At 33.3% G+C, this 12,641-nt stretch overlaps 2 protein-coding genes across 3 annotated transcripts; both read right to left on the bottom strand.

The window, feature by feature from the left end:
* Positions 1–606: 606 nt before the first annotated feature.
* LOC144548669 (uncharacterized) lies at positions 607–1,465 on the bottom strand. The gene has a single exon (XM_078297387.1). The coding sequence runs from the start codon at positions 1,360–1,362 to the stop codon at positions 925–927; it is 438 nt and encodes a 145-aa protein (XP_078153513.1). The 5' UTR covers positions 1,363–1,465; the 3' UTR covers positions 607–924.
* Positions 1,466–8,252: 6,787 nt separating this feature from the next.
* On the bottom strand, positions 8,253–11,307 carry LOC144548652 (uncharacterized). Of its 2 annotated transcripts, none has more exons than XM_078297373.1 (8): positions 11,062–11,307; positions 10,858–10,900; positions 10,572–10,693; positions 10,325–10,432; positions 9,922–10,069; positions 9,735–9,826; positions 9,228–9,321; positions 8,253–9,024 (listed from the first exon to the last, which is right to left on the bottom strand). In XM_078297373.1, the coding sequence occupies exons 1-8, from the start codon at positions 11,254–11,256 to the stop codon at positions 8,429–8,431; spliced, it is 1,398 nt and encodes a 465-aa protein (XP_078153499.1). In that variant the 5' UTR covers positions 11,257–11,307; the 3' UTR covers positions 8,253–8,428. The 2 variants fall into 2 exon arrangements, with proteins under 2 accessions (XP_078153499.1, XP_078153506.1); XM_078297380.1 differs by having other exon boundaries at positions 9,922–10,066.
* Positions 11,308–12,641: the final 1,334 nt, after the last annotated feature.

Here is a 12,641-nt window from a genome sequence, read left to right as displayed (position 1 = left end):
TAATTCTTCTCTGACAATAATATAAAAACAGACAAACTTTATTCTGATTGAAAGTAATAAACTGATAACTATTTTTCTCTAATAATCGTCACACCGACAAAATATTTATTAGAACCAATAAAAATAAAATAAAATTGTAGTAGTACAGAGAATAAAATTTTCTTATAGAGGTAAAAAAAAGTCAATACAACCTGCATCTTTTTTCTAAAAGAAAATGATGATTAATTAATTCCTATTGTCACCTAAATATATTAGTATATTAATTAGATTAAATTCACCCCCAAATTCATTAGCATAGTAATTAGACTTTCAATTGTTACCAAGAAAAGAATAATGGTCGCGTGATAGAAATGGAGGGTCTTTTCCTTGAATAATGGAGAGGATGAAACGAGACAATGGATTGCGTGGGAAAAAGAGAGGCTTATGCCGGTCCGTGTAGTTTTATATTTTTATTGTTTTGCTTTCAATTTATCTCTTCTTGAATCTAGGGTGCCATTAATGAATAATTTATATAGTCTTTGAGACATCAAAGCAAAATCTCCCCAAAATTATTGGAAAAATGTAAATTAATCAACAGGCAAATAACTTCTCAAACAAATATACAGCTTTAAAAATTGGGACTAGACCTTTCTCGGAAATTTCTTATTGGGCCAAAGTAGTGCTAGTTACAAAAAGGCCCAAAAAGGTATGGACCTGAATTGTGAGCCTTAAAAATGATTGACCCAAATTAAAAAAAGAAAAAAGAAAAAGAAAAGAGAATAGTCTTTCCCCTGTTATTCTTACTTTTATCTATCTGCTTTTCTCTCCATACATATACATGGTGTTTCACCTGTTATTCCTTATTATTCTCGATTAATTACATAGTGGTACTCTGTTCGTCTGACAAGCACATACCGTTATTTACAACACTGATCTTAACTTACATCAAGTATCATACTCTGACCACCAGAATGGCCGGAACCATTTCGAATGAAAATAAGACTGGTACGACATCATGACGAGCAGCAACGCCAGCATTAGTGTCACCCCCCAAGGTATTTTAATTCCGGATGTCGGAATATACCGTCTACCATACTTGTCATGCCAATAATGCGGCCAAAACGTCGACCAATTATCCCACAACACATACCTTACCACGAACAAAAGAGCAACCACCATAAGAAGTTTGAACATGTGGAAGCCGACCTCGACACGTTGTTCCATTCGTTTGTAATCCACGTAGGAAGAAACAGATAGAAAAAATATGACGATGGCAAAGATGGCGAGAAGCTGAGGTGGCGGAAGGGAGGAGGAGGAGACGGTTCGCACCTTCCATCCGCGTTTCCATTCCGGTGTTCTATTGTCGTAGAATGGCCAAGCCATGTTTAATTAACTAGCTAGCTAGCTAGATAGATAGGTTGTGCTTTGCTTTGATGTGTTTGTTGATTAATTTCATCAATTTGTGGTGAGAGTTGGCTCTTTTGAGGGAGATATATTCGGTTGATATAAAGAATAATAAAAAGAAAAGTGTATATGCATGCATGATGGTAGGAAGAGGTGGCCTCGGAATAGATTCTATAGTTTGTTTATTCTTGTGTTACGTTATAGAGAAGGAAGGAATATTGATTTAGCGCAGTGATTGCTGAACAAGAATATTAGCAGTCAGCAAGATTAATTATATTGTTAACTTGTAAATAAGCAATAAGATGCTTCTATTTTTATTTTATTTTAAAAAAATAATAAATACTTAAACTTGAAAAAATTTAAAAAATTTCCTATCCTTAAAAGTTTATTTCCATAATATACTTATATTTCTATGTTTTATCGTAAAAATTTGTAAAAATATATAATTTTTTTGTCCCACCTTACTAGTTAAATTCTGAGTATACCAAACAGTGATTTGGTGTGATAATGCCAACAATTTTTTTTTATTTTTATTACTTGGCAGATACTGGCTTTCAAAAAAAAAATTATTATTTTTTAAATAAATATTAAAGATATGAGTATTGGTTTAAATTGAAAGGTGTAAGGACTGAATAAATAATTAAATACTGTTAAATTATCAAGCATAAATATACGAAACCAACCAATTAAATTGATTGATTAGACCGGATAGTAAGCCGAAAGCCTCTAAACCTTCCAACACTTGATTCCAATCAAACCTTTTTATCTCTTAGTTTGTTATTTGTTACAATCAATCTCTCTTCAGACATTGAGCCCAAAATTAGAATAAATTGCAACAAATTCCCCATATACAAAATATTTGACACTAATACGAGAGGATATAATTCTAATTTGGTCTTGATGCCAATCTAAACAAAGTCGAAATGTCGTAACTTTTTTACATGTACTAGAGAAAATGATATAGTTCAAATCTAATGGTTTTATTTTAATATTTGATATTTAAAATTTAAATTATTGACGTTTAAAAAATAAAGACATGATGAAGACAAAAAAATAAATAAAGGCATTTGAACCTCCATCCTTGATTCTTAATAAAAAAAAGAGCTAAATTTCACCATCCCAAAGTTCTTCAATGGTCTTGTGAGGCCCATTGCATGAAACAAACTTCTCTCCTTGATATCCCCTGTGTTGTGATATTAATTTGATCAATTTTTTCTCTTTCATCAGCACTCAATTCCCAGTTGAATATGTCTAAATTCTGTTTCATCCTTTCCTCATTGAAGCTTTTTACTAGCACGCAATCCTCTTGCTCAAATACCCATCACAGACATATCTGCAACAATTAATTAATTAATTAATTGCATTATAAATTAAAGAGTGAGTCTATGGTACTATGCATATCACGGGTTGGCCCGTGCTACGGCTCAATATTCGAGTTTTCAAAATCTTAACGGTCGATCCGAACCGTTCATCTTGTTCTCCATATTAATATGTATTTGGAGACCAAATTTTATATTTTTTGAAATTTGTTTACTATTTTTTTAGATATTTAGAAAATCACTTGATCTGAAAATTCTGGACCATCCAAAAACAGTGATTTTCAATAAATCTAAAAAAATAGTAAAAAAAATTCGAAAAATGTAAAATTTGGTCTTCAAACACATATTAATATGGAGAACAAGATGCATGAACGGTTCGGATCGACCGTTAGGATTTTGAAAAGTCAAATATTGAGCCGTATTATGGACCAAATCGTAATATGCATAGTACCATAGACTCACTCTAAATTAAAATAGCAACTGGAATTAATATACAGGTCTATAATCTATATATATATATATACCTGAACCAAGGATTTGCCCTTTGCTCGAGCAATCTCTTGCAACAGCTTACTTGCCATGACCAGATCTGTGTTTCTTTACCACCCAAAGGAGAGTAAGCGCACATTTGAATTCCCTTATCTTTGCAAAACTCTCTTAGCTTCTTCTGTTGCCAAATGGGACTAATTAATTACCTCCACCTTCACATATATAATTCAAATTCCAATTATATATATTAATTAAATACATCAACAAGAAATGAAACAAACCATTTTAGTATTGACAATTAACCTGATTAGCAGCTGGAGGGAGCAGAAGCTCCAATTTTTTGCATGATAAATTGCTTACACCAATTGACTTGGCACAGCCGAGGCGGTAGCACTCCTCCATCGCCTCCCAGACAGAGCGCATGTCGAATGCCATGATCTCATCGATCCTTTGGGAAAGGAAACTCGCACCGGCCTGGCTTTATGCTCATTGGCCAGTGTATTAGATATAGATCAACATACTCCATTTGGAGATTACTGAATAAATAAAATAAAATTGTATGCAGTTTTAATGTTTTGAATCGAAAAAACAATCGCATAAAATACCAAACTCGATCTTTACCGAAGTGATGTCTGAAGTGCACCGATGACTCGATCTTGATGTGCATCACTGCACCAGAGCTTGGAGGTGATGAAGAGCTCACCACGGGACGTCACAATACCCATTGAGATATATAGCCTTAGCAATGGCCTCGCCGAGTGGCCTTTCAGTCTGATAGAGAGCCGCAGTGTCAAAATGGCGGTAGCCTACCTTAATTGCAGACAGTATGTCTTCTTTAGTTGTTTCAGACGAGGTTAAGGGGTAAACGGTCGTGCCCATGCCGATTAGCGGCATGGCCTTGGGGCCGGAGAGTGTGTTTAGGTGCACTTCAGGGATGGTTTCCATTATTTTATCTCTTTGAGGGAATGGCAGGGGCGGAGTGGTTGTAATGTTTTATACATCTTTGATAGAACTTTGCATTTTGGTCCCTTCATTTGGTAAATATTTGTAATCGAAAAGGGCACTGATATTGTCACTGTGTCTTGGCACGTGCACCTAAGAGCAAAATTGCTGCGTTAATTAGTTCCCGTGATAGGCATGCCTAACCAAACTAGGGATGTTAATTTGTGGTATTTGGTTATTCTCATTTGGATGATATATATTTATGTTGTTTTCTCAACTTGAACTTAACACTTTCGCATTTGATGCTTACCGGTGAAAAAAAAATATAATGTGACATGACATGATATAACTAATACATTGTGATTTGAATATATCACATCACAATACCTAAATAAAATTTATTTTCATATAATGTGGTGTAACATAACTAAAATAATGAAAGATAGTCAAGTCACTCTAATGGTCACGCCACTCGTGGTTACGCCGTGACCACTTGTGACATGGTCAAACATGACGTGGCTGATCATATTTTTTTTTTAGATTTAAATGAGTTCATAAAGAATAATAATAATGAATGATACTAAAAATAAGAAACTATTACAAAACAAGTTATAATAAAAAAATATTGAAAAAATTAGTCATGTAACGTGACGTGACTAAAATGTTAAAAGATAGTCACTCGACATAAAATGGACATGTTAAATGACATACAATTTATGTCACGTGATTAATATGCCATGCCATGATGTATCCGTAACATGTTGTGACAGAATTATAATCACGACTAATTAATTTAGTCACTACAATTAATGCTGACAATATATAAATTATCATCTTCATTCATTAAAATTCCCCTTTGATAAGTATTTGGTCGGAATGCATAACGTGCACGCACATGCGCGCATTAATTATTCCAATCACATATATAGAAGTTACGTTGTTGGTAGATGAGTACAAATCTTAGAACGACAAATAATTAATTAACAACTTGTTGATTAGCCTCCTTTTTAACTGAATTATATATATATATGAGGAGGGTTCAAATGTACTCTTTTTTTGTGCTCCTAATGTGCACCCTCCTCTTATATCTTCATTTTCAAAGTTCAAATAGTCGATTCGAACCTTCCAACGTGTTCTTCATATTAAAATGTGCTTGGAGACCAAATTTTATATTTTTTGGAAATTTTTTACTATTTTTTCAGAATTTTTGAAAATAATCACTTTGCTGAATTTTTTATTATTGTTTAGTTTAATAAACTAAACAATATAATAGCAAAAAATATATTATATCACTTCCAATATAATATATCATTCTAAAACAGAAAAAAAAAATCAGTGAAACAATCTCTAATAACTAACACCACCTTCAAAATAATTAATTTTTGGAATACCTACGTACTTGCATGTATTCTCCTAAAAGTGTAAAATTATATATTTCTCTCCTCAAATTCAATAATTAAGTTTTTACCATCTGAAATTTTAGTAATTCACATATTTACTCAATTTTAATAACTGCACGAAACAGGTAGATTGACCACTAGCTGTTGTGCCATCGACCCAATTATTAATTGAATAAATATACATGAGTTATTAAAAATTTAATGGTAAATACATAATTACATAGTTTTTGAGTGGTATATCTGAAATTCTCTCACAAATTAATTATTTTGAAGTAGGTTGTTAATTTTGATATAACGAGGGAAAAACAAAAATTGGTGACGGCTTTTGTTTTTTTCTCATTAATTTATTTCTTCATCTCTTTCGTCGACCCAGGTAAAAACCTTGAAAGTAACAACAAAAGGCAAAAATAATACAAACAAAAAGAAAAACACAGAAAGACAGTTTACAAGACAAATTATGAACAAAATCCACCATACAATCTCAATTATATCAGCAAAAAAAGAAAAAAAAAAGTTTTACAAAACAGACTGTCATTTGGTCAAAATCCAAAACTGCATTTTTCAACTATTCATTATTCATTAACAATACTACAACATCTAAATAATTAAAATTAACAAATCTACTCATGCTACTCCAACTTCATCAAGCCAAGCAACAACCTATTCAATATCGGGTCCCAATTTTGGGTCTCCTTCATAACTTGACCATCAGTCAACTCTGACCTCTAGGTGGCTATATAATATGTGCCACACTAAACTTAGAAAAAAATGTAAGCTTGCTTAGTGAAGCGGGTATGGACCTGTTAAGGTTATTCAAAGAAAGATTCAAAACCTCCAAGTTCTCCATGTCTGCTATAGAGTTAGGTATATGACCCGTTAACCCATTATGACTCAAATCTAAAACATGGATGAAGCAATTTCAGATTTCCAAATTCAGGCCATATCGACCCATTAAGCCCGTATCTCCATTCTTATATTATGCACGTAGTTGTCCTGATCCGCCAACGGCTGAGATTGAAAGATGAATTTTCAAATTGAATATCAACCCTCCAATCACATGATCTGTCTTCTTTTGATTAAATAAATCTATTTTATGCTTAGAAGTTTAAATTTAGTTAAAAACATGCTTGCCACACAGACTGCTACATGGTTTATCACATTAAAACTAAATAAATCCTTAGCAATTCCTTTCCTTATTTCTCCTTACAATATTCTATTTTTGCAATTAAATTATTTTCTTATTTCTCCATTTCCTCTGTTTCATTTCCCTACCATCTATAAAAACTAATTAATCTGCACATGGCCACGTTTTGTTAACTCTCAATGAAGGTTTTTACAATAATCAATTGTCATTAATATGTGTAGACTAACTTCTATAGAAAGTTTTTTAAATACCGAAAAATTAACTCACATAATGAACAAAGATAGAAAAATACAATCCAATGTATTTTATGAAATAATTAATTATACCACAAGTTATCTAGAAAATAGTCATTATATGAATATAAATAAATATAAAATAATTAATAATAAGAATATCAAAAGGTATTCTTTATACGAAGTTATTCAGAGGAGAGTTTCAATATAACAAATTTAAAATGTGCAATTTGGATTATAAATTTTCAAATATAAACAAAAAATAAATTTTGCTACAAAATATCGTAGCATTATAGATAATTTTTTATTTTTAGAAATTATTATTAAATAATATAAGAATATAGATTCAGTACGTGAATTTTTTTTATGGCTTAGAAGGCGCTGAGTGGATAACTCAGATTTAAATTTTGGAATTGAGTTAGTAGTCTGGATCCAAAGTTTAAGTCCGAACCACTAATTCGGTTTCAAAGTTTGAATCTGAACTACTAACTTGGTTCAAAAGTTTTAATTCAAACCACTAACTCAGAGCCTTCTAGACCATTGAAAATGTAATGTACTCGGGGTCTAATCGGAAACCCAACTCAATAGAGTTCAATTCATTTCAATTCAATGGAGTTCAAGAGAGATGAATTCCAATTGAATTTTGGTGATCGGAATAAAAATGAAAAAGAATTGAATTCTTTTCACATTTTTGATTGGAAAGTGTACATAATACAAGAAAATGATTTCATTTAAATTAAAATGACACTTGTGTCCTCAAACATATGATTAGTAATGATATGATGATTTGTCTCATATTAACACAAAAGGATATTTATTCGGTACCGAGTCATCATTGTACCAGTAAATACCATAAGAAATCAGGTTCGGTACTGTGCTTTTGGGGCCCTCTTCCTCGGCTTCACCATCTAGCTGGATTTTTATAGTGCATATTGCTTCATAAGAACTTAACCTTAAAATATAGTACAGTTAACATTGTGCTATTGGTTCATTAAACAAACAACCATCCGAACAACAACAAAAATATAACAGCAATTGAACCTCCTATACAAACAACTCTGTGCTATTGCATGTTATTCTGTTGGACTCCGCAACACCTGAGCCATATCTCCTCTTCTCCACAGCACCTGTGCTATTTATTGGTACATGGTTTATTTTCATGTCAGCCCTCCAATTATTTAAAATTATATCTTGCTCTCAATTATACAGATTTTTGAAAACCAGTAGATTGTAGAATTGAGTGCTCATCCAACATGAGCATTTTTTCAACTATTTCAAAGAAGCAAATATTTCTTAGCAACCATTAAAGAAAATATAATCAAATTAGACACCAACAAAATTAGACCACCAATATAAACATATAATTATAACAAAATATGTAAATTGGTTTTAACCCATACATTGCATTAACAAAATACTGTCATCTATATATTAACAAAAAGATGACATTACTACCCTTGATGCATTAACAAAGTACTACCCTTTTACAAAAAAGATCACTTTAAACTGCTCTTAATTCTAAAATCCATTACGCTCTAACCATTGTCGCTTCAATCTTTCGGGACAACAGAAGAAGGTGTCAGCCTTTTCATTATTAGTTTTGAGAAAATATGCAGCGTCAAGTAACTTATCATCAGGAACCCCAAGTTTCTCAAGCTCATCATAAATTTCAGTGCTCGAATAAATTCTAATGGTTGATCTGTCCAGCCTCTTATTTGCTTCATTTAGAGCTCGTGCAATTTCAGCCATAGACTCATTCACATTCTTCAAGCCCTCCTCAATTGGGTTTGTTGAATTTTTACCTTTCTTCTCTTCAGAATTTATGTCATCATGTTTTCTTTTAACACTCAATTTGGATGAAGACTTCTTCAAGGTTGCTTTCTTCTCCTTGTCAAGCTCATCAAAAACCATGCAGGGGACGGAAGCACTGTCGTCCTGTGAGAGACCAGATTCTGAAAGTTCAATTGTTTTGGTAGCTGCCTGGACATGCTGTGCAATTGTGTCAGTCTTGTATTCTTGATGTTGGCATTGTTTTTCCTTTTGGGAACAATTTGCACTGCTGGTACGAGAAGGGGTGTTGTTAGTAACAGGGTATGCAGCTTCGTCCAGACAAGCTATATTAAAGAAGAAAACAAAAGAATATAGATAAGTTAGTTTAATTTACTAATTCTTATGTGATCTGATAGTCTTCCCAAATTTTAGTAGTAAACCAAATTTGCCCACTGATAGCCCAAAATAAATTGCAAGCCAGAGAGGTTAAAACAGAGATAAAAGAAGCCAGGTTTAGCAAACTAAAATGTTTAAAAAGAATTGCTACCTCTTCTGGCAATACACATGTCAATCCACCTTCGATTGACAATGTGTATGTTACCCCATTTCTTTGCAACTGTGTACTTATCCCCTCCAACACCGTAGAAAATGTCAAGGAAACAATTGATAAAATAGTTCCTTTAATGCTTACAACATTGAGCATCAAAACAATTCAATTAGAAGTGGATCAACTTTTCAGCAACCTAACAATAATGTTCTCAGCTTAATTCATTACGGAGTACTAACAACCAGTAGAAGATAAAAGTAAAACCCATTAAAATAGTATATATAATTTTAGGTATGATAGACCACAAAAGTATCCTCCAGATATTTATTCAACCAAGAAGATTTGCAATGGTTCTAAGGCCGAAAAAAATAGTTATGTGAACAGAATGCGTAGGCAACAAAATCTTTGCCAATTCTACAAAATTCCAATTAAAAAATTTGCTAATAGAATAAAAGGAATCACTAAACTATCAATAAAGCTGTTTTAAAGCATCTTTCAAAAGGATATATCTGAAACCAAATGGGTACACTTCTTAGTTAAATCGGCAGAGTATTGGCCACCGTTCTCCACAATCATCTTCCCCATCTGTCTCCTTTCATCTGACATGAAGCACACAAATTTTTAGTTTGCCCTATCCTAACCTCAAATCATCTGATAATGATATCTTTTACTTGAAGAAATTTAATATTTTTACCAATATGAATTTTGGTTACACAAATAGTGAGTCCAGTGAAAGGGAGAACCCGGTACGGCTCATGGGGTACAATCCGGTGCTCCATCCAGCACTGGTCCAGCCAAGTTATACTTATTATAGGTTTCTTGAGATTATTCAATGCCCACCACTGCATTATAAAAATATAGAAACTATGTTAAGGGATGATTAAAGAATTTCAAAAACCATGTACAGCAGTTTCAATTTTGAAAATAGCACCTATTAGCAAGTACTAGAAGCACCCAAAATTTTTGGGTTATTCACAAATAACAACGATCCTTGATTGACAAAGTAATCTGCTACACATAAATTATTGTGCACTGCGGAGTTTAGGTGTTATTTGCAATTATGATGAGATTTACTGGATATTTGGTACAGTTCTTACTTTGTATTTAGAGGCCAAAACATTTTTCACAATTGCAAAATCTATGTCCAGAGAAAGTTTATCCAGTGATAGCCCACCCATTGCACTAACCCGTTCCTGAATCCTGGCCTGAAGATGATAAGAGAGACAATGTGGTAGTATCATGTTAAAGAGCAATATATTGGTTTGAAAAAAAGGACAAGCTAGCTTACTAATATGTAAGCTGCAAAATTAGTCAAAAATAAGTACTTCAGTCAGCAAAATGTACCTTTTCGTCATTTCCAAAACCTAATGCTATTACTTTGACACCGTCCATTGCTAGACAACATGTGTAACCTTGTTTGGGTAAAACTCTATGTTCTTTAGCACAAGAGAGAACACATTGTGGGCCTGTGAAATAGTAGCAAAGGCTAGAAATTATGACCAAGAAAAACTACAAGCAACTCTAAAGCCAAAGTCACTTCCCTGTAACTTAAGAGCAATAAAACATACATATGCCTAAAATCAAAGTTAACTCATTTTTTTTTCTCTTAGTTGCAGTGTGGAAAACTTACCAAGCAGGTTGCAACCCTTTGCTCTAAGATCAGCAAACCTCTCCTAAAATTAAAATTTCATAGCATTAGATTCCATTAATTTCAGCTTGAAAACTAACTGAGATTGCTAAATTAAGCTCAGGCAAACCCATTTCCCCCTTCTTCTTTTTCCCGAACTCATTAAACCCCTGACCAACCAAATGTGGAGTATAAAGGCTGGCCTACATGATCAGCAGAGGAGATGACGTGGAAGTCGAGGGGCGAGTTCTTGGAGGGATCACAACAGGGTCTGATGTCAGCGCCATTGAGCCGAAGAGCATCATACAAAGTACTGTATATCTCCGGTGCCACCAAGTTGCGCGACAGGTACACTGTCGTCCCCTCGAAGGTGCCTCGTTTCTTCCGTCCATTAGTCGCCATAGTTCTCCTCTCTACCTCGTTGTCTGACGATTTCGCTGTGGTTGGATTGGAGTGGTCTATGCTCAAGGCAGCAACGGAGTAAGAGAAACTTTTTATTTGGACCATTTTATTCTGTTCATGTTTCAAAATGAATTTGATGGACAATCAGAATTAATAGAGCACTTAATTCTCCAAATAATAGAAAGATTTACTTCCTAAAAACCGATGAATTCAATTTTCAGAAAAATAATGAAGGTTGCATTTACTTTTTGAAATGAGGGCATAAAGCGATTTTTACTTTTTTGACATAATGTGAATTACCGAGATGGAGATGGGAGGAAAATGGGCATTTCTCGACCTCATCAGCCTATAAAATTATTCACAGAAACGGAATTAATTGGAGACACCACAGGAAACTGTGGAAATTGAAGGTTCCGCCGAAGGTGAGATTCTTCATTTGGGTAATGTTACAGAATAGGTTACTTACGAGGGCGGTTCTGAGGAGAAGGGGATGTCAGGTGCCACACGGTTGTGCACTCTGTCATACAAATACGACAGAGACGGATGTGCACCTTTTCTAGTCATGTCCATTTACGGCACAATTCTGGACCTCGCTTATAATCAGATTAGAAGGCACCATGCCTGAACGGCAGATAAACAGCCACATCCAACTGTGGAGGTTTAGACAAATAGTAACTGAGATACGGGGTATACGAACATGGGAAATAGCATGGGCAGCGGGGTTGTGGACAATCTGGAGGGAAAGAAACAATAGAATCTTCAATGAAAAATCAAAATCCATTCACATCCTTTGTAATGAGGCGACTATGGAAATTCAACGGTGGGCGAGTCACTGCTGAATTACATATTGCGGTTTAATAACTGCTCTTTTTTACTTCTATACAATAGGACGGTTACAGTGATTGTAATTAATCTATATAACTCTAGTACTACAAGTCCGCTTGGACTCCTGTAAAAAACTTTCTTATTAATCAAAAAGTAGGATGGCAAGTTGCCCCCTACCCTAAAATAAAGACATAATGTGAATTATATTAGATAAACTAATGAAAATATTACATTATTTCTTCTTAGTTTTTTTTAATTGTTAGTTAGTAATAGGTAGTTAATTATCCATTTATTATATAACAAAGTATATTTATTATGCATTATATTTATTTTATGCAACAATGTCTACAGATTTATTTCAAAAAATAAAAGGCCAGCTATTGAACATTAAAAACAGTAAAATGGTCTCCATAATAGCAAAAAGAGCATGACAAAAGAAAATTTTAATATAATATCAATATCACACAAATTATAGATGTTGCAATCTATAACGCAATATCAAAAAAATAACAATTGTTATTCCTAAAAACTTTAATTTAACAACGAAAATTTGAATAGAG

The sequence above is a fragment of the Carex rostrata genome, chromosome 2 (genome assembly GCF_964058835.1).
Source record: "Carex rostrata chromosome 2, lpCarRost1.2, whole genome shotgun sequence".
In the NCBI taxonomy this organism is placed as follows: Eukaryota; Viridiplantae; Streptophyta; class Magnoliopsida; order Poales; family Cyperaceae; genus Carex; species Carex rostrata.
This window is presented reverse-complemented; position numbering and strand designations above follow the sequence as displayed.

What these genes read in the sequence shown, in the direction of transcription:
- LOC144548652 (XM_078297373.1), bottom strand. Translation starts at nt 11,256, where the DNA reads ATGGCGACTAATGGACGGAAGAAACGAGGCACCTTCGAGGGGACGACA. An exon ending in TCATCTCCTCTGCTGATCAT is followed by an intron (nt 10,901 to 11,061) that starts GTAGGCCAGCCT and finishes TTTTAATTTTAG; the next exon opens with GAGAGGTTTGCTGATCTTAG. An exon ending in AAAGGGTTGCAACCTGCTTG is followed by an intron (nt 10,694 to 10,857) that starts GTAAGTTTTCCA and finishes ACTATTTCACAG; the next exon opens with GCCCACAATGTGTTCTCTCT.
- LOC144548669 (XM_078297387.1), bottom strand. Translation starts at nt 1,362, where the DNA reads ATGGCTTGGCCATTCTACGACAATAGAACACCGGAATGGAAACGCGGA.